General features: G+C 42.2%; 2 protein-coding genes across 3 annotated transcripts; one reads left to right on the top strand and one right to left on the bottom strand.

The window, feature by feature from the left end:
* Positions 1–474: 474 nt before the first annotated feature.
* ecd (ecdysoneless homolog (Drosophila)) lies at positions 475–13,861 on the top strand. Its single transcript, XM_034681865.1, is given in 15 exon segments — positions 475–653; positions 788–1,012; positions 1,105–1,222; positions 1,368–1,402; positions 1,405–1,454; positions 1,927–2,105; positions 10,485–10,677; positions 10,868–10,996; positions 11,121–11,246; positions 11,395–11,480; positions 11,585–11,688; positions 12,158–12,431; positions 12,642–12,709; positions 12,797–13,005; positions 13,106–13,861. Coding segments are annotated over 14 exon segments (2,016 nt in total). The 5' UTR covers positions 475–653; positions 788–807; the 3' UTR covers positions 13,346–13,861.
* si:ch211-248a14.8 lies at positions 13,516–19,886 on the bottom strand. 2 transcript variants are annotated; one of them, XM_034681866.1, is made up of 5 exons: positions 19,699–19,886; positions 17,685–17,751; positions 17,190–17,391; positions 15,219–15,519; positions 13,516–15,116 (listed from the first exon to the last, which is right to left on the bottom strand). In XM_034681866.1, the coding sequence occupies exons 2-5, from the start codon at positions 17,708–17,710 to the stop codon at positions 14,710–14,712; spliced, it is 936 nt and encodes a 311-aa protein (XP_034537757.1). In that variant the 5' UTR covers positions 17,711–17,751; positions 19,699–19,886; the 3' UTR covers positions 13,516–14,709. The 2 variants fall into 2 exon arrangements, with proteins under 2 accessions (XP_034537757.1, XP_034537758.1); XM_034681867.1 differs by lacking the exon at positions 19,699–19,886 and adding an exon at positions 17,878–17,898.
* Positions 19,887–21,570: the final 1,684 nt, after the last annotated feature.

Raw genomic sequence — 21,570 nt, 5'->3', positions numbered from 1 at the left:
AGAGGAAACAAAGAGGAAACAATATCTCAGACACTAAGAGGGAAATCCTCTCCAAGAAACTCATTAAAAAGGTCTATTGTTTTATTACTTTTTTGTTATCAATCAATTCAATGGAATCAAAGTATAGTTTTAGTTCTTGTAAATAAACTGGGAAATAGGGGTGCATTTTTTCAGTTTATATTTGTGAATATGAAATTTACTAGATTTCGGATATTTCGGACTACCATAACGGAGCTATGACATAATTGCTTTTATAACTACAAGTCCCAGCATCCATTGCGGTAACATGGTTGCCTCCACAAACATGTCCGTTTGTCAATGGTAGATTATGGTAAAACTTAATGTGCACATTTTGTTTCTTATCATACGACTTTAATAAAATTGCTGCTGGTTAAACGCTTTATTTCTTGACGATATTTATTGCTGTATCATTGTTTTTTATAAGCAAAACATAAAATATTGCTTATTAAACATGTAGGAACTATTCTTCGCAACACGTGTTACTCTGTCGAGAGGAATAATGTGTGGGACCCAAACAGTGATGCATGGCGTGAAAGCAACGCTCAGACAAATTACTTGAGTTTCCTATTATCTCGCCTTGAATATTATGTTGACAGCATTAAAATAACGTCTTATAGCTAAAATACGACAAGGTGAGTTCGACAGACACGTTCAAGATATTGTCGTTGTCGAGGTTTAGAGAAAGTTAAAAAGTGGATTTTTATCCCATCCTGAACACATTTAGGTAAGTGTGTATGTGCCACTTTGACCTGTTATGTATTTCCAGATCTTTAAAAAACTACCACGATGGATGCCCTGCAGAGGAGAGTGATTGAGGAGGATATGGTTCAGTACAAACTCTTCTTGGTCAAGCCCGATGGTTCATCTTCACAGCAGAATGAGGAGCGTCTTACTCGACTAGTGGAGGAAATTTTGGCAAAAGTTGCTCCCCTCTTGATGCAGTACATCTGGCAGCATCAGCCCTTCAACCTCAAGTTTCATACTGAGAAAGGTATTATGTTGTCAAAACCCCAAGAGAAAAATTAATAATAATATTTTGGAAATGTGACTGTATTTATCATATGTATGTTCCTTTGTTTGCAGGCGGTGTCCCTGCTCACATTGGAGGGAGTACTCAGTTTGGGGACAACGTGGACGACGAGTGGTTCATTGTTTACCTCTTGCAGCAAATCACAGAGGCTTTTCCAGAGCTAGCAGCCAGGTTAGACAATATACGCTTGAGTTTTTATATTTAATATGAATAAAGGAGAAAATGATTTATTCCCACATTAAATTGCAAAACCATGATTCGGTTGTTTGATATGTGCTTCCTCACTTCTGACTTCCACTTCATGTTTGTGTGTAAGAGTTGAAGACAATGATGGGGAGTTTCTTCTGATCGAGCAGCAGACTATCTTCCCAAGTGGTTGAATCCTGACAGCAGTGAAAACAGAGTGAGTAAATCAGATGACTAGATCTGATAGTTAGGTTTTATATGTTAATTATTGGACTATACTCATGGGTTTGAAGGGCTTAACCCCTTAGAATATCAATTGTCTGTTCCATTTGATGACTGGTGTCCTATCTCCCAAGCAATAACTGATATAAGTTAACAATTTGTACATCTATAGATTTGAAAGAGCGATCACAAAGTTCATCTGTAACTGTTTACTTAACAGTGAAGATCCAGGATATTATTCAGAAATCCCCCTGTTGCATGTTGAAGAGCTTCTTAACTTCCAAAATGTTCAAAAATGTTGACAAATCTGGGTTGTATTTTGAATACGTGGTTGACATCATTTTAATAGTATCATTAATCTTTGCTTGGAACATGAAAACCCATTGTTTGTGTTCTCTTTTACAAAGTATCTTCCTCTTGCAATTTTCTGTACAATCTTAATTACTTTAATTACTCTCTCTTTCCAGGTCTTCTTCTTTAGAGGAGGGTTACATATTCTTCCCTGTCCTTCCAAATCCTGTTCGGTGGGGATCTCAAAAGACGTGGTACCAAGTGTGACACAAGCTCTAGAGCTGCTCTCCAGCCATCCAGAGTCGTGTCAGGCAAGCCCAAAGATTTGTGCAGTCCTGAAGAAGCGTCTAGAGGGGTGAGGAGCATCATGTCATGTGTTGCATGACTATCAAAAAACTAGATTAGTCACAGAGGGGAATACAGGGATCTTGTTGACGCGCTGACTCCAAAGGGAGGAAACATGAAGCCATTACTGCAATTTGAGTGTTTTATTTGACCTACTCGATAAACATAAATTCAAACATATACTTCATGAAGGTAGGCTTGCAGAATTCGACTATGTGGTGGTAATAAGTTTAAGCGGTCAACAGAAATAGCAGCACCCTGCCTCCTCTCTCCCTGCACCAGGCAAGAAAACAGATTCACAGGCAGTGCAGGTGCTATTCATTAGGCAATCAGTGACACACACACACACTCACACAGACCCACACAGACACACCCACCCACACAGACACACCCACACTCCAAGTGAAAAGTGGGAAACCTTTCCCTGCCTCTACATTCCGGCCCCTAATTATTACAACATAATAATTACTTAACAACAATAATAGTAGCAAGGGATAATTCAATGCAAAATACATTCAAACAAGAAAAACAATCAATATCCATTTTTTTTTCTTTTCCTTTTTTTTTGCAGATATGAGAATAGCTCATTATCAATGTCCTTGAACAAGCGGGTTCTTCATGCGTCAGTAAGTGTCTCTAGGCCAGAGGTTCCAGAACTTACGGAGCCTAGATAGTGTGGTCTGTGCCACATGTCTCATGTTCAAAAGTCAAGTCATGTCATTCAAGTCCAGTCAACAAGTAATCCATCAGGTGTCCTCGGCTTCCTGAAGCAGGCAAATCTTTGTGACAGGCCTGTCCAGACAGCTTGTCCTGGTCTTGATCTTGACTTGTCGAACGAGTCCCTTTTTATCTTGAACCGCTTTGACAACTCTCCCCATGATCCAAGAGTTGCGGGGCGCAGAGTCATCCACAACGAGCACAATATCTCCAGGAATGAAATTGCGCTTGATTTTGTTCCATTTTTGTCGCTCCTGAAGCTGTGGTAGGTATTCTTTTATCCATCTTTTCCAGAACAGATTGGACATGTACTGTACTTGTTTCCATCTTCGAACAGCATACAAGTCCTCCTTTTGGAAAACACCAGGGGGAAATGATGGTTGACCTTTGAGGAGAAGAAGATGGTTGGGAGTTAGAGCCTCCAGGTCATTAGGGTCTGTAGATGCGTTTGTTATTGGTCTGCTGTTGAGAATAGCTTCGATTTCGCACAGCACAGTGTGGAGACCGTCATCATCCAGAGTTTGTACTCTTAAAGTAGAGTTAAGGACTTTCCTGATTGAGCGAATTAATCTCTCCCAGGCTCCTCCATGATGGGAACCACTTGGAGGATTAAACTTCCACCTTATTCCTTTCTGTAGAAGCTCATCATGGATCTGAGACTGATTCCACTGTTCCAAAGATCTTTTCAACTCTCGATCAGCACCAACAAAGTTGGTTCCATTGTCTGAGCAGAGTTCTTTAACTTGGCCTCTTCTTGCTGTAAAGCGACGCAGGGCGTTGATGAAGGAATCTGTCTCCAATGACGCAGCTACTTCAATATGCACAGCTCTTATAGCTAAGCAAGTGAATATCACTCCATATCTTTTAACTTTAGATCTTCCACGTTTCACTTCAAATGGACCAAAACAATCAACTCCCACTGAGGTGAATGGAGGTTCATCTGGAGAGATCCTATTGAGTGGCAAGTCTGCCATCTGTTGGCTGGCTGGCACTGCTAGAACCCGTCGACAAACAACACATTTGGCCAAGATCTTTCGTATAGCCACACCGGCCCCAGTAACCCAATATTTCTGGCGTAGCTTTGCCAAAATGTGGGTTCTTCCACCGTGGCCGACTTCTTTGTGTATTTGTCTTAGAATGAGGTCGGAGATATGTAGATCTTTGGTCAGTATGACTGGATGCTTTGACTCTTCAGGCATTGCTGCCCTACTAAGCCGTCCACCGACTCTCAAGACGCCATTGTCAAGCTCAGGATTTAGTTTGTATATGTGACTCGTCTGGTTCACATTCCGATTCTTTAGGAGGCTGGAAATCTCGTCTGGGAATCTTTTCCTTTGGCATGATCCAATTATTTCCAGCTCTGCCTCTTTTACCTCCTCCACAGTAAGAGAAACATCGAACGAATCTTTGACACTCTGCAGCTCCTTGTTCAGAACATCCTTCTGCTCTCTCTCATCTCTCTTTGAGTGTGACAGCAGTGCCTTGACCTCTTTCCTCTTCTTCCATAGACTTAAGAGTCTGTTTTTGAATCTTAAGACCCAACCCATCACTCTTTTCAGATGGTTCCAGGATGAGGCACGGTCTACCAGTTGAGACACCGAATCAACTTCTGTTTTGATTGAAACTGCATTAGCCAAGATGCTCATTCTAAACTCAGGATCCTCTTGCTCTGATAGTTCTTTTGAGATGTCTGGGTTTGTAGGCCATTGCTCCTCCTCTGCTAGCAGAAACTGTGGGCCACACATCCATTGCTCATCCTTAAGGAAGGACTTCACTCCAAGTCCCCTGGAAGCAATATCTGCTGGATTGGACAAGGTGCTCACATATCTCCACTGGGCTGCATGAGATGCTTTAAGGATCTCCGAGACCCTGTTGGCCACAAATGTCTTGAATCTGGAGGTTTCATTTTTGACGTACTTTAGTACTGAGGTGCTGTCAGTCCAAAAGACTGAGTCAAGCAATGTCATCTGCAGCTCCTTTCTCCACAACCTGTCCATACGTGCTGCTACTACTGCTGCTGTTAGCTCCAGCCTGGGAATGGTAATTGGTTTTAAGGGAGCCACCCTGGCCTTTCCCATGACAAGGACGCTGCACAGCTCTCCATCAGTGTTGCGTAACAGTAGGTAGGTAGCTGTTCCATAACCCACCTCGCTTGCATCTGAAAAATGATGCAATTGGGCAGAAGCTACAGTGCCAAAGTCCACAGGCTTAAAACATCTGCTGACCTTGAAATCCTCAAGCAGGTGGAGCTCCTGTATCCAATTTGTCCACTCCAGTGCAATGGGTGTGGGTACAACATCATCCCACCCAAGGCCTTTCCTACACAGATCCTGCAGAATTAGCTTGGCTTTTAGCACCACTGGCACAAGCACTCCAAGTGGGTCGTAAATGGAACTGACCACAGACAAGATCCCTCTACGGGTCAAAGGTCGATCTTGGATTGAAATCTTGAACTTGAACGCATCTGACTGCACACACCATTGCACACCCAGTACTCTCTCAACAGGGAGTGTGTCATGGTCCAGATTCATCTCCATTACATCCACTGCCTTCTCCTCTTCAGGAATTGCAGCCAACACGTTTCTACTGTTACTTATCCACTTCTTTAGCTGAAAGCCACCTCTGGCACAAATAGCTCGAAGGTCATGGTAGAGAGCAATCGCCTCAGATTCAGATGGCACCGAGACAAGACAGTCATCCACATAGAAGCTTTGCATAATGGTCTCCACCACTTGCTGACTGAAGAAGCTGCTGTTATCCTCTGCACACCTTCGTAAAGCAAAGTTTGCACAGCTCGGTGATGAAGTTGCTCCGAAGAGATGGACACACATCCTGTACTCCTCCATAGGTTGAGAGAAATCCCCACTGGGCCACCAGAGAAATCTTAGCAGGTTACAGTCTTCAGCTGGTACACGCACCTGGTGGTACATGGCTTCGATATCGGCCATTAAGACGATGGATTCTTTCCTGAATCTGGTTATGACTCCGATTAATGAGCTGGTTAGATCGGGTCCTTGCAGCAGCTGTTTGTTCAGTGACATCCCTTGGAATGATGCAGCACAATCAAACACCACTCTGATTTTCTTCTTTTGTGGATGGTATACACCATGGTGTGGAATATACCACGTTTTACCACGACTGTACCCCAGCTCTTCAGCAGGCACCTGTTCAGCATAACCACAGGAAATGATGTTGTGCATAAAGGCGGAGTAATCTGCTTGAAATATGGCATCTTTCTGGAACCTTCTTTTCAGACTCAAGGCGCGTTGTTCTGCTAGCTTGCGGTTGTCAGGCATGCACACATTTCCTTTCTTTAGAGGCAAACCAATGGTGTAGTGACCATCCACCAGCTCAACAGTGCTTTTCACCATTTCCATAAACTGGCAATCTTCTCTTGATGGACTCAGTTGCTCTTCATGGCTGCATTCAGGAAAGTCTAGTTGAAACTGCTGCTTCCACAGTTCATCCAATTTCACCACAGAGATGTGGTTAACAGTAATGTTGGGTTGATCCAGTTCTGCTTCACCAGACATTGGCCCGTTAACAGTCCATCCCAACAATGTCTGAACAGCGTATGGCCCTCCATCTTCACTTGGAATCACCTTTATGGGTTCCAGGGCTCTAGGTGCATTCAAACCGATCAAAAGCTCAATGTCTGCGTCAATTTCAGGTAGGTGTACCCCTCGCAAATATGGCCATCGGACCAGATCCTGTTCCTGTGGTATGTTACTCCTGCACACAGGCATTTTCTTCTGTGTAAAGACATCTGGCAAGTCACAGTAGAGGTCACTTTCCAGGCCAGCCACCTCCAGATCTGAGACAATGCAACTTCCCACAAGCTTTTCCTGGCCCATAGTGCGTAAGAGAATTTTAGTTCCTCTTCCTGAAACATTCAGCTTATTCATCAGACGTGATGTACAAAAGGAACCAGAACTGCCTTGGTCCAAAAAGGCATAGGTTTCCACAATTTTGTGACCCTTTTTAGACTTGACCTTGACTGGCACGATGGAGAGCTTGCAGTCATGGTCACCGGCCCCAGTAAGACCACTACTTTGCACCGCCGTCAGAGAGCTGCCCACTGCTGCATTTGTATCTGACACACCTGCTTGATCTCTACCTTGGTCTTTGTTCTTTGGGTGAATATGTAGCATGCTAGGGTGACTAGCTCCACATGTTTTACATGACAGTCTCCTCTTGCAGTCCCTACTTATGTGCCCTATGCACAGACAGCCAAAGCAGACTCCATGTTCTTTCAGAAAAGTGATCTTCTCTTTATGTGCCCTCTTTCCCAATAGAGAACACACTTCCAGTGCATGTTCACCCTTGCAGTATAGGCAGGTCCTTTTCTCCAGTGGGCCTCCTTCCTTTCTCACATGGGTCTTTCCATCAACCGATGCTACTGTAGTTGCAAAACTACTTCCTTGATTTCGGGTGCGACGCTGATAGGTATCTTTGCTGCTGTCTTTAATTTGCATTGTCTTCTGAGTGTCCTGTATATTACCAAATATAGGGTCTGCTGCAATCTTTACTTGGCGCTCAATGAAACTCACAATATCAGGGAATGTAGCTCTTCTGTGACGGGTCTCTTGAATATCACAAGCTACTGACCTCCATTTGTCTCTCAGCTTATATGGCAACTTCTTGATCACCGTCAGCATGTTTGCAGGCATGTTAAGCTCAGACATGTACTGTATGTCATCCATCGCGTTGCAACATCCTCTTAAGAAGAGACCATAAGCTTGGAGAGATTTAGCATCCTCTACTTTAACCACAGGCCATGAGAGTGCTTTGTCCAAATAAGCAGAAGCAATCCTTTGCTCATTCCCAAAATGTTCTTCCAACAAAGCCTTTGCCCTTTGATATCCTCTGTCTGCAGGCATTTGTTGACAGCTTCGAACAAGCTCATGTGGATCTCCTCTTGTGTATAGTGCCAGAAAGTGCAGACAGTCTCCAACATCACTTGTCCTTTCTTCTACATTGTGCTCAAAGGCTCTTATAAAGGCGTGATAGTGAAGAGGATTTCCATCAAACACCTGGATCTCTCTTTTTGGTAAATGAGAGGTGTTATGTCGTTGCACCAGCAGAGCAGAAATGTCATTTTGCCTTGCCATTATTGATAGCAAATTGTGACTGTCATCAATAACTGGCACCTGAGCATGTTGACTGTCTGCAAACTGAGAAACTGAAACATGATTCTTTACATTAGGAGCCATCAGGTACCCGGGCGGCCTCTGCTGAGCTATTTGAGATCCAACATCAACAGTAATTTTCCTTTCATTTGCCTTTGTCTGATGAGACTTGGTTGAAATTCGACTGTCATACACTCCTTGGCCACCAGGCACAAATGAATCAACCTCAGCGTTAAGAGCAGCATGAGCCTGTCTGGCCATGTAGGATTCCATACCATCCGATTTTCTACATCTGCTGCCTTTCACACTGCTTCCTGAGACTCTTAGGACCTCCATCCTAGCCTGAGCGGCTGCTATCTCCACCTCAAGCTCAAACCTTTCTTTCTTTTTCTTTATTTCCTCTTCTTGCTGGTCCAGCTCTTGTTTATGTTTGAGTAACTTCTGACGAGTGAGAAGAGCAGCCATTTCAGCCTCCGCTCTGACACGAGAAGAGGATACAGAGGAGCTTGAAGTTCTTGAAGTTCCAGCTTTTGATCCACATTTTTTACTGCTTCCAACATTTGAGATGCTGTCATTTGGTTGAATGTCATCCTGTTCCATGTCATTCATTTTTCCAGGCAAATCCTCCTGTCCCATGTCTGGGGACATTTTATTGTCAAGATGTGGCTTATGCAGTGGCAAGTTTGGAGGATTTTCACATTCCTTGTAATTTGGTAGTCTCTCCACGTTGTCATTTGTTGCAGATCTTGAGACTGATCTCTTAGTTCCAGAGAGCCACAATTTCACATCCTCAATAAATCCTTTGCTGTATTTATTGACGCTTGCAAACCACACCTTTTGTTTATCCTTTTCCACCTCAGGTAGCATTTCCATCAGTGATCCATGCAGGGAAATTGTCTCACCATGCAATTGCGTCAAAATGTCCAGTTGAGTTTGCACCTGTGAAACATTATCATCATTCTCCATGAGCTCCTTTAAAGCAGCGATGACACCTTTTATTTTATTCACTCTGGTTTGGCGTTCCTTTTGAAGTTTCTCCATTTTAAACCCAAAAGCTTTTTCGGTGAGAATGATTTTCCTTTTGACAATTTCATTGTTATCAGTTTCATTTGCATTCAAACCGAACTTCGATCCACTCACATGTGAATCAGCCTTTGATCCACTCACATGTGAACCAGCCTTTGATCCACTCATATTGACATCCAGCAAAATATGCACCACAGAAATTCAGAGAGCAAACGTCACGATTCACATCCACATCTGCATCTTCAGTCCACATTCAACTTTGTTTTGGCACAAATCTGACTCCACTTGAACAATCCAATATTGTCTCCAAGTCCACAGTCCACACTCCAACTCAGACTTGAGCATCAGCAGTAAATCCAACTTCACTCCTTTAATGTGCACAAACAAGCGATCCACTTTTTCCACAGGTTACTTCAATCTTGAGCAATTTGGCAAGAATGACATCAAACAACATCCATAGCATCCATGCGCATCCAATATGCAGTAATGATCAGCATCAACTGTGTCCAGGCAAGTATAAACTTCACAGCATGAATAAACTGAGTTCCACATACCATGGGTTGCTCCGTCACTCCATTCATATTACTCACGGTCAACATCCAAAGTGGCTGAGTGGTCCTTTGCTTTACATGCAGAAATCCAGTGAAGCATCAGAAGTGTCGAATGTAGCTGTTTTTCTGTTGACAATGTTGCATGACTATCAAAAAACTAGATTAGTCACAGAGGGGAATACAGGGATCTTGTTGACGCGCTGACTCCAAAGGGAGGAAACATGAAGCCATTACTGCAATTTGAGTGTTTTATTTGACCTACTCGATAAACATAAATTCAAACATATACTTCATGAAGGTAGGCTTGCAGAATTCGACTATGTGGTGGTAATAAGTTTAAGCGGTCAACAGAAATAGCAGCACCCTGCCTCCTCTCTCCCTGCACCAGGCAAGAAAACAGATTCACAGGCAGTGCAGGTGCTATTCATTAGGCAATCAGTGACACACACACACACTCACACAGACCCACACAGACACACCCACCCACACAGACACACCCACACTCCAAGTGAAAAGTGGGAAACCTTTCCCTGCCTCTACATCATGTAATAAGAATTTATAGGATTCAAGGGTTAGGTTTTTTATTGTCATACCAATACAAGCTGTCGCATGATATGGAACGAAATTTCGTTTCTCAGGTCCCGTATTAAGCCAAAAAAATATATATTCAAGTTTACAATCCTATTCACAAGGGTTACTAAGATTCAGTGTAATATCAGTGTCTGTTGACATATTAAATAACGCATTAAAAGTATAACAGCTGTATTTAATGACAGCATTAACTTGAGAGTAAAATGTAAGAACCCAAAGTTTAAAGATGCTGTTTCAGGGTCTGACATTTCCTGACTACAAACTGGAAAAATACTTGTCGAAGCATAAATATTGTATGCAAGTGAATGTATCCAACTGTAAACGGCACACTATATAAATATCAAGCATCCTGTATTATTTATTTTGTCCATTAAGGTACCCAGAGAAGATTCAAACCAGCCTCCATCGAGCCCACTGCTTCATACCTGCCGGAGTTGCTGCAGTGTTAGCACAGCGTCCTGACCTGGTGGCCCCTGCAGTTTCAGCATTTTACCTGCGTGATCCCGTTGATCTGCAGGCGTGTCGAAGCTTCAAGACCTTTCCTGCTGATACCCGGGTCCTCTCAATGGTAAACACAGAAAGATTCATGAATGTTGCCACACAGGGAGCCAGAGGGGGTTGACATCTCTTCTATACCATTGCTCTAATTTGACTTACATGCATTAAAATGTCAATGCTGTCAGTTTTCTGTTAGTCTGTTAAAGCTTTTCTGTCATGTTTCACTGCAGACATTAATCATTTATTTATATATCTTCCAGGTGACATTCACACGCTGCCTGTACGCTCAGCTCCAGCAGCAGCAGTTCACCCCAGACCGGAGGAGTGGCTTCACCCTGCCTCCTCGCTCTCAACTGCAGTACAAAGCACATGAGCTTGGCATGAAACTGGTAAGCAATTATCCTCATCCCCTCCTACTTTAATCTCTGTTGGGTGCAATGTGATCTGTAATCGGGGTGTTTTAGCTTTGTATTTGGCTGTAAGTCCTTGCCTGTTTTTGTGTGTTACTCCCAGGCCCATGGCTTCGAGATCCTGTGCTCCAAGTGCAGGCTGCCATCTTCAGAGCCTGATGCCCCCGTCAGTTGTAACCCTCAGTGGAAAAGCTTCATGGACAGTCTGAAAAGGAACAACTACTTCAGGGTAAGTCACACTCCTTGAATGTTGAGATGTAGAAGAAAGGAAGTATATTTACCAAACCAGGAACATTTGTTTGGTTCCAAAAGCACACCCTGTTAAAGTATGTCTCTATTGTAAGAAATCTAAGACTTTGCTTTGTTTTCAAACGCAGGGAGAACTCAAGGGTTCAGCCCTTTATGGGGAACTGATGAGATCTGCAGAAAACTTCTTCAAACAGTCTGTCGCTTCAAAATCCAGGTGAGGAATGTGTAGCTGTGTGTGTGTTTACACATTTATATGCCTTTGATATTGAAATGCATCTGTCTGAATGTGCCTAATGTATATTGTATTTCTCGTCTCAGTGTTTTGTCCCCAGGTGAGGAGGTTCTCCAGCTGCTGCACAGCTGCAAACCACTCAACTTGGAGGAGCTGAAGAAACAAGAGTCACAGCTCCCCCCAGAGGACAGTGAGTAGAAATCCATCATTTAACTATGCAACAGTCAAGATATGAAGACTTGAAAAGCATTTGTACTAAATAGCAGAACTATCCTAGGCAGATGTTAACGTCCAAGTTTGTTTGATTGCAGTTGAATTAAACTACAATTGTAAAAATGTCTAAAAATATAAATTTAGAATCCATTCCTGCAGCATAGTTTATTGAAACTGTTTGCAAATGTCCAGTATTCTGGCCTAGATTTGGTCCTTATTTTATATGCCAGACATTACACTCACTTTATATAAGTGTACAGTTATGATAAGTCTTCCATGACCTGGCTTAAACCTGTTTAAAATTGCATATGTTTGTCTCTACCACCTTGGATGTCTCCTCCCTGCCATGTCCTTTCAGTTCCCGTCCTTTAGCATCCACCAGTCTCTCCCTTGTTCCCTCTTTTCACCTTTCACCATAATGAGTCTGTCTTGTTGTCCACCTCCAGGTGACAGCTGGCTGGATATCACAGCTCAGGACTTGGAGCGCATGCTGCAGGATCTGGGTGGGGGGGCAGCTGATGTTGGCAGCCAAAACTCCAGCTCCACCAAACAAACGCAGCATGATGTCGGGCAAGCAGAGGAGAGGAGAAAGGAGACAAAAGACAGCAGGGAGGAGGAGGAGGAAGTGGAGGAGCAAGGTTACAGCCTGGTGGCAGTCAGTCAGGGGATGAAGAACTTCCTTAGTGCAATGTCGTCGCATGAGGGAGCTGAACTGCCCTGGTGAGCCCTTATTGAGTTTCCTGTATTCTAACAGGATTATAAAGGGCTCTTATTTGAGCTTCCTTGTGTGTTTTGTTTTGATAGTTAAAGAAATGAGCGGTAAAGGAAAGCTGCACATACGTTGGAGTACAGGAAATCTTAGCAGGGTAGGAATGCCGGTGCATTTTGGTGTAAAATCCACGTGTCCTTGTGCTTTTCTTTGTATTTTAGGAGCAGTTCATCTCAACCTTTCGGATTTGAACCTGACTCCATGGCCAACGCGCTGGACAGACTGCTAGGTATGTCGCCATAACGAAAGATGTGGAACATGACAAAAATAGCCACATCTCCCATGGTACACTCAATCTTTTTTTTCTTATCAATAGGAAGCAAAGAAGAAGTAGAGCTGGATTCAGATGATCTAGATGATGATGAAGATGATGATGAAGAGGAGGAGGAGGAGGTAGGAGTGGAAGGATCATCTGGAGAGGAAGAAATGAATGGGACAGAGGCTCTGGACGGCCTCAGAAGATACATGGACCAAATGGACGAGGAGCTCATGAGCACGAATATAGGACAAAGCTTCAATCAGACGGTAAAGTCTCATCGTATTCCCCCGTGTAACCTTAAGATTAGAATTCATCCTTAATTTAGAAAATAAGAAGCCTTTTTATTTACTGTGTTTATCCTCTCAGCAGAACTACAACAAACCAGGTCTCAACAATGGCTCCCCACATACCTCCGCTAAAGACAGTGTACCGTTGCAAGACGGTTCAGAAGATGCAGAGGAAGAGATCCAGCCTCTGGACGTTGACCTCAATCTGGTCACAAACCTGCTGGAGTCCCTCAGCTGCCAGGCTGGACTGGCCGGACCAGCCTCCAACCTGCTGCAGAGTCTGGGACTACACCTACCACCGAACGCAGATTCCTCGTGAGGACAGAAGTTGGACTTAGAGGGCGGTAATGAAGAGTTCATCATTTCTGCTGAGATATTTCAGATGTCCTGTGAAGCTTTTATTTTGTGTACATTCATGTTAAGAAACATCATTTGTACTGTAAGTCTGTATTTTTTAGGAACAAAAAACACTCTCATAAAATAATACAATTATGTACAAGAATTTACCAGATTTTTTTCACAGTAGATTACAGGGCAAATGTATGGCAGTGTTAAAATGTTAACCTTTAGGTTTCAGTGTTAATACTGTGGATTTTGATGTATTTGTGGTCATGAATCCCTTTTTGTTTTCATGGTCCTTAATCCTGCAAACCATGCCAGAACACCTAACAAAACAAGATGCATCCCTCATCGAGCCTCATGTTTGATTAACGTTACAGAAAAATTCAACTGCAAGTTATAACAGGAGTTTTATACATTCTGCTTTTTGTGTCTTTGGGGATTTGACTGCACTTGCATCAGATGTTTGAAAAAGAATAAATATTTTTGCAATATATTTCAGTTCACTTCTAGTTTATTTAAAACATAGTTTCCCCTTTGCACCATCATTAGCTAGTTTGTCATATTTTAACGTGTTTGAGCAGGTGAGGAAATAAAATGTGAACTTCTATCTTTAGATGAATTACACTTAGAAACATGAAGTGAGGTAATTAAATAACAATAACGTGTTCTTAAATTAAAGCATAACTTAGATTCTGACAATAACTTACAGAATAGTATCAACACTGTTAACCTTTGTCCTCATTGGAACCCCTTCTCATCTGACTTTGGCAGTCAGAGTCATTCAAGGGCAGCTTCTTCAACCTACGGTTGAAAATTAATTCAGGCAAGGATCAGAGCTCACATTTTCAAAGTAGTTAAGAAAAAGTGATGAAGTGGGCTTCACAGTTTTTGTTCAGTGCAGATAACCCACACATCTTCATCAGTGATAAAATAAGTACTCAGATATTTGTGTTACCTACAAGCAGAAATAACACAGTGTGAGAATAATGTGCGGCAAGAAACAGTCTTGCATTCAAAATCTGTCAAAGTTCAGTCAAAGACAAAGTTAGTAAAGAGTGCCTCCAAAGTGAAAGAATCCAGAGTCTAGAATAAAGGATAATAAAGTAAGTCAGAAGTGGCCTTTGGACTTCTGGACTCATAAACTTCTTATAATTATCAATATATTATCATAGTTAAAGTTACTGCTATGTTTGCCTCTCTGTTGGCAAGATTATGGAAAGGGAGGGGCTCCAGCAGCACAGGTCATGTTAACAAGAATTTAAACTAAAAGGAATAAAGTATATGTTGCATGAATACAGTAAAAAAAACAGGGAATGTTTTTCTTAGTCCTTCAAAGTGACACTACAAAAGCTGCAGGTATGGCTGTACCACCTGCCTCGCTGAGTGTAGCAGAGCAGCAGCGAGCGGTGACACGCACAGAGCCGATACACCCACCAGAAAGTTCAGCACCATTCCCAACAGGAGAACAGCGAGCAGATATCCATGGAAGAGCAGACTGTGCCAGCTGCTCTTACTCAGCACATGCCAGGGGCTGTCAGGGTGCAGCAGCCAAAGGAGGCCCAGCACCCAGCTCTGGTTCACCAGCTGGGTGTAGTAGATGTCAAAAACGGATGCTTGGGAATCAGGAGGGAGGCGGCGCTCAGTTTCGGACACTTTAGCCAACCAAGTGAGCGAGAGACTGTGGAGGAGTAGAGCAAGAGGTGCGTACATGTACTCCAGTGGTGTGACACTTGCCACACCCTGTGAAGCTACGAAGAGAGGGAGAGATGAAGTTCAGGTTAATGGTTAATTCTGAGCAGAGGAATCATTCATTAAACCATCAGATAACATCCTCTCCTTTTTTTTCTTACCTGTGATGACAAATGATGTCCCACACAGGAGGGAACTCAGAACAAAGAAGTGGAGAGGTGGAGGAGGAAGCAGCTTCAGGCAGAAACTAAAGCCAATAGTTACTATGGGCAGCAGAGGCAGAGTGATGGGGAAGAGGCTGTTGTATGTGCTGCTCGCTTTAGCCCATGTCGCCAGCACAGCATAGGTGCTGCTGCAGATTGAAGGCACCAGGACCTTCTCGCCCAGGGACCTGGAGTGACGCTTCAGGGGGACTAGATTCAGAACATGGAAGAGATTTAGGACAAAGAGAGAGACCAGAACCTGGAGAAAAGAAAGTAAAAGAAGAGTTAGAGTTTGCCTGAAAAACCGATCCCAATGATTCTGCATTACTTCTTTAGGTGCATTTCGACCAAGAGTTCCGGGGTCTTTTAGCCCCCAGAACTACTTTACCCTAAACTAAAAGGTTCCTGTGCCCCAAGAGTGGTCTGTGTTTCGACTGCGGGCTGAAATCCCTGGTAGATTGTGCAAATCAGGCCAGTGATACATGGAGAAAAAAAATTATATTAAACAGTATTTTAAAAACTAAACTAGTTTACGTTCCCAGGAACTTCCTCTGTGTTTCGACAACTGTGTAAACTCCACAAACACCGTAACGTTCAATCAAAAGTCCCAGGACCTTTGAAAAGTACTACCCACCCAAGCAGGGGGTGAACTAAATTTAGACCCTGGTTCCTCGGGTCGAAACACACGTAGTTCAGGGGTAAAGTCCCTAGTTCCGGGGTAAAGTTCCTGCAGTCGAAAAACACCTTACACCTGATCCCTCCTCTAAAAATATTACTCACACATGTCATAGAAAATGCATGTGATGACCTCTCTCAGAGAAAGTATAATACTCCCACACTGCTAACAATTTCTTTCATGTCTGACCATGAAAACAAATCAGTTTGTCGAACAGGTGACGTCTCCTGCCAAATGAAATCCCTCTTCCCTCAGCAGCTAAATGTACCAACTTGTCAGCTTTAAGTTGATGCAATAAAGATAAAGGTGTCATGGCGCATTATTCGAAGTTGTCTGTCAAGACTCCAACAGTTATCTCAAGTACTCCTGTTCTCAGGCGCTACACCCTTTTACCTCTGAACTGATGTCAGTCTTTACAGCCCCTTCCTGTGTCCTCATCCCAGAACTTGTAAATCAATGGGTTGCCTGGTTGTGTAAATCTACATTTGTATACCAAAATAAAATATACAGACACTTTTTTTATTAGAACTCAAGCCCTCTTCTTCTCTTTGTTCAGGCCACACCCACAATTCTGTTTCACACTTGGGTTCATCATCACAAAACTGTCATTCTCAAAGCTCAGTCATTAGCTAGTTCCAACCTTTGGACCAGACCACAGTTATGTGTCGACCCGTTTGTTAACCATTTTAGTTAAACATCCATCCAACTACACTGAGCCCTTTCTTCCTGGGACAGGACCACATGATTTAACCTTCAAACTAGCACACACAGACACAGCAAACTCTACAGTAGCCAGATGCCAACACTTCATGGTGTTGGTATGAAGTTGAAAGCACAAATGATTAACAAAAATCAAGGACAAGTTTTCCTTTTTTTCTCAATTTAAAATCAAACGTATCTGTTTTACACTGACACCGTATAAGCATGTTTTTTTAGCATGTTTTATATCTGTGAGTTTTAAAACAAATCTAATCTGGCACCAGCCTTGTAGTTGGTGAGCCATGTTTCATTTTATGGTTACTGAGATAATGTAAAGCCACATGATAGCACAGCTTAAGCAAATACCTTGTTACCAGACAGCATACGATACTGTGTGCCTACAGCAGGTTTACTTTCATTATGTACCTCTTTTCCAGAATCAATAAAAGGCACAAGTGCCAGTGGTAAATTACACCTTCAGTTAAGAGTGATTCATTCAAATTTAAGTGTAAATCATCATCGGAAAGAAACGATCCAGGCAGCAAAGCACCAACCTGTGCAAAGCAGAGAGCCACTGCATACGGGTAGTGATACTGGGGGAAGAAGATGCCGGCCACAAAGTTTCTGAGTTTGTCAGCCAATCCATAAATGACGACGACCACCAGGCAGAGGACAGGGACCAGCTGCTTCAGCGCATGATTCGATGAAAGAGTCTTTTTCACTGAGGAGCACCATCCATTACTCCACCTCCCTGAACTGCACACAGAAACAGACATGAAACATGAAATAAAAGCAATGGGACTCTGTGTATAACTTTTCTCTGTTATGATTATAATCTGGTCCAATTTGTATTTTAACTCACTATTTGGGGAAGCTTGCTCTGTTTATCAGACAGGTAAGCTTTTGTATAACACTCTCAGATAGGAGAGGTCTGACACCACTTTACTGAACATGCAAATAAAGTTTGCATATGTAAAACAGCTTTTTATTCTCCGGTCTGATGCTGAAATATAACAGAAATGATGATTTGTGAAAGCTAGCAGGTTTACCTTTTACGTAAAAGACATGCTGTCATTCTGTGCTAATGTTGCTGTCAGGGGTGCAGAGATCTGATGTCTGGAGTCGAGAGGAAGGGCAGAAAAAAGAACATGATTATAACATCATTCAGTGCAGTCAACACAACCTTCAGAGTAGCAATAACATGCTTTTTATTGCTTATTTTTTTAACTTGATACCTCTCACCCAGTGTTTCATTGCTGGTGTGTTTTTCTATGTGGTATAGCTGAAGACTTTAAGTTGCCCTTACAGAGCTTTTGTTGTGGGACCAGGTCACCAGACAAAGATGATTTGTTTTTGCATTGCCTACTATATATTGTCTGGTGTGTGGAAACAATCTGCTTGGTTGGATCCCAGATGTTGATAGTTTGATGTTATATAGAAAATCTAAGTTTTCCCTTTAAATATGAGGAAACAGGTTATACTGTATATGTAACTTTCCTTTAGGCTACTGCAGTTTATGTGTGATCTATTTTGGACAGAGTCATGGAAATTTAAATAAACTGAGCCAATTAATCAATTACTTCCTTGCACCTCCTTCTGATATTAAAAAAGCTCATCTGCTTGCTGTGTACATAATTATTCATATTTATATATGATAATTGGGATGAATTAAGCCGTACATTGCGGGCTGTACTAGTCCAGGGGTTCCCAAACTTTTCAGCTCATGACCCCCAAAATATAAGTGCCAAAGACTCGTAACCCTCACTGTCCCTCGATGTGACTAAATGTTGCCTCATACTTCATTCAGCTGGTCTGCAGAAAATTTGCCACCTACAAGCACATGCACATATCCTCATCATCACCTACAAAGCCCTCCATAATCTAGCTCCCTCCTACCTCACCGACCTTCTGCAACCATACGATCCCATCCGCAACCTTCATTCCATCAATGCCAACCTCCTCACCACTCTCACCAAACCCAAGCACCGAACCTAGGGGTACAGGGCTTTCTCTGTCACTGCCCCCAACCTCTGGAACTCTCTCCTCCAACACCTCAGACTCTTTCCCTCACTCACCAACTTCAAATCCAGGCTCAAACCCCACCTATTTAAGAAAGACTTTAAACATATATTTGATTGGGGTTTTTTGTTTGTCTGTTTTTGCTTTTTGTTTTTTTTTGCTTTGCTTTCCTTTGCTTATCTATTGTATAATTTATTGTTCTTGTCAAGTGTCTTAGATAAACTTTTAAAGCGTTTTTATAAATACAATGTATTATATTATTATTATTATTATTATTATTATTATTATTATTATTATTATAATGATCATTATTATTACATGTGGCTGTTTCCTGTGCTGCTGTGAATTAACCAGGAGTCATCTGGCAACACAGAAAGGCAGAAACTAATGAATAAATATATTTGCAAGGGTTCATTTCAAATGTAACTAGCCTACTCATTTTTACAGTACTTTTACAATAATGGGTCAAATATGCAATTTTAAATTACTTAAAAAAAAAAAAAAGACATTCTGGAAGACTTCTCACAATCCCCACTTTGTGAACCCCTGTCTACCATGCATTCACATCGTTTTTGTGTCTGTTTTTGCCAAGCTGCGAGACACACGTGCTCAACTTAACCTGGCTGATTATGACTCCGGATATGAAGGACATTATTTTAAAATCAGAGTATCCTATATAACACATAAAATAGAGAACACCTCTTTCACATAATAATATCGAATACAAGTGGCGATCTATCAACGACGATAATATTGTTTCGCCTGATGTAAATGGACCTTGTTTGGTTGCTAAAACTATTTTCTAAATATTTTACAAAATTAAGTCAGTGCTATTTCATAAACGCAGCCAAACAAGCAAACTGTGATGCGTTCAAGTTACGTAAACTACAGCTGAGTTTCTATCGGAAAAAGACAGCACGTGCAGGTTTCAGTAGGCACAAACCCAACGACAGAAACAGAGAACGTACTTACTCTAAAGACAGTGTCTAATGGAGCCAGTAAAGCGTGATACAGGTGTGAGGCAGGCAGATACATATTACTCACCATTTGATATTTCTCATAATGTCATATTTCCTCTCCAGACTCCATTCACTCATACTGCTACAATGATAGTTATTTTACAAAGATGGGAGAGGCTGTGCGGCTCAACGTGTCCTGTGCTGAATAACCTGCTCTCTACTGCAGGCACTTCCCTCCTGCATTTCCTCTGTGTGTGTGCAGGTGGACTTTGGTCCTGGTGTGTTTGTTGTGCCATAATAAAAGCCATCTAGTATGCCAGCTGTTTAACCTCTGCCAGAGCAAATTACACCTGTACTATCCATTAAGATATATGTTTTTAGACACATTTTATTACATATTGAAGATAGGGAGATATGGCAGCTGTAAGAGGAATTTGACCTACTGGGCTGTGTTACCAATTGATTGAAAAACGTATCTTTATTATTGTATGTTCTGCTGGTTAGACATGAATGACGTTTGCCAGTGTTGTTCCAGCTCTGACACCTGTTTGACATTCCTGACAGTTCTTCCCTAGTTTTATAATAATAATAATAATAATAATAATAATAATAATAATAATAATACATTTTATTTATAAAAGCATTTTAAACGTGTCTCTCAGACACTTGACAAAAAAATAATGATACAATAGATAAGCAAAGGAAAGTTCCCAATCTGTGTGGATCCTTATGGCTGCATACAAACCTTGAAGCCAACATGGAGTCCACCCACCACATGGCAGCTTGAGGAAGGGTCTGCTAAAGTAAACAAACCTCTCTCTGGGAGACATCTGATTGGACCAGAGTTCTATAGCAATACAGCATCAGAGGGCTTTATGTTAATGCTCATTGAAGCTGTCAAAGTAAACCTGCAGGGGAGGTGAATGATTACATGTGTGCACATAGCATGTAAGCCACTCATATGTAATATATGTGTACACTAATAAAGACAAATATGTACACTGGTGTGGGTGATCATCGTATATGTGTGTAGTGACCTTTCACAAAGTGCTCACAAACTTAACTAAGACAACAACAGGGGGCAGTAATTATCTAGTCGGAAAGATAAGTATGGAAAAAATAAGACATTTTATCTGAAGTGTTTGGGTTCGTACATTTGATTGTTATCCCTTTCAGTACACTCACTTAGGTACTCTACTAAGGCACAATTTCAATGTACTTAAATGTCACTTTTCTTAAATTTCCCCTACTTTTTTCTTCCATTTACTCCTACTCCACAACATAATATTGCATTTTTTACTCCATTACACTTGCCCTCTGACCTTCCCTCCTTTCCAAAAATGACTGATTGCATCAAATTACATAGCTGCTCTCACTTTCCTTTCCTCGTTGCTGCAGTTACCTGGACCTGCCCTGCAACATATTAAACCATATATAGTTTCCTCCTCTCGCCTGTTACACCAGTCTTCCTTTGTTATCTAATCGTTTGAGATGTCATGTTGCAGTGTTTTTCATGTTTTCAGATTTTTGTTTCCTGCCCCTCTTGGAATATGTTTGCCTGTATTGGACTGCTCTCTGGTGGGACTTTTGCCTGACTCACTATCCTCTGAGACTTTTTATCCAAGCTTCCAGTCAACTGCTCAGTCTGCTAGCAACCATCCCACAGCTCTGCCCAGCCAGCCTTTACTTTGGCCTCCAAGAGCCAGCTTGCTCATATCCAGCCGGTTCCAATACTTGCGAGAAAACAGCCATTTAGGCTCTGGCTTGTGAACCTGCAGCCGTCCTGTCTTGAGCTGGCTATTCCCCTACCTGCCTGTCTTGATCCTGCATGTCCTGATCTGGCTCACCCTCTGACTACTAGTCCTGGCTTATGTCCTCTGAACTTTTTAAGCCTTACTGGGAGAATTTTTTATGAAGTCCCGTGGAGCCCACAAAAAAATATGTGTCGTGATGCTGT

Source organism: Notolabrus celidotus, chromosome 4 (assembly GCF_009762535.1).
Source record: "Notolabrus celidotus isolate fNotCel1 chromosome 4, fNotCel1.pri, whole genome shotgun sequence".
In the NCBI taxonomy this organism is placed as follows: Eukaryota; Metazoa; Chordata; class Actinopteri; order Labriformes; family Labridae; genus Notolabrus; species Notolabrus celidotus.
This window is presented reverse-complemented; position numbering and strand designations above follow the sequence as displayed.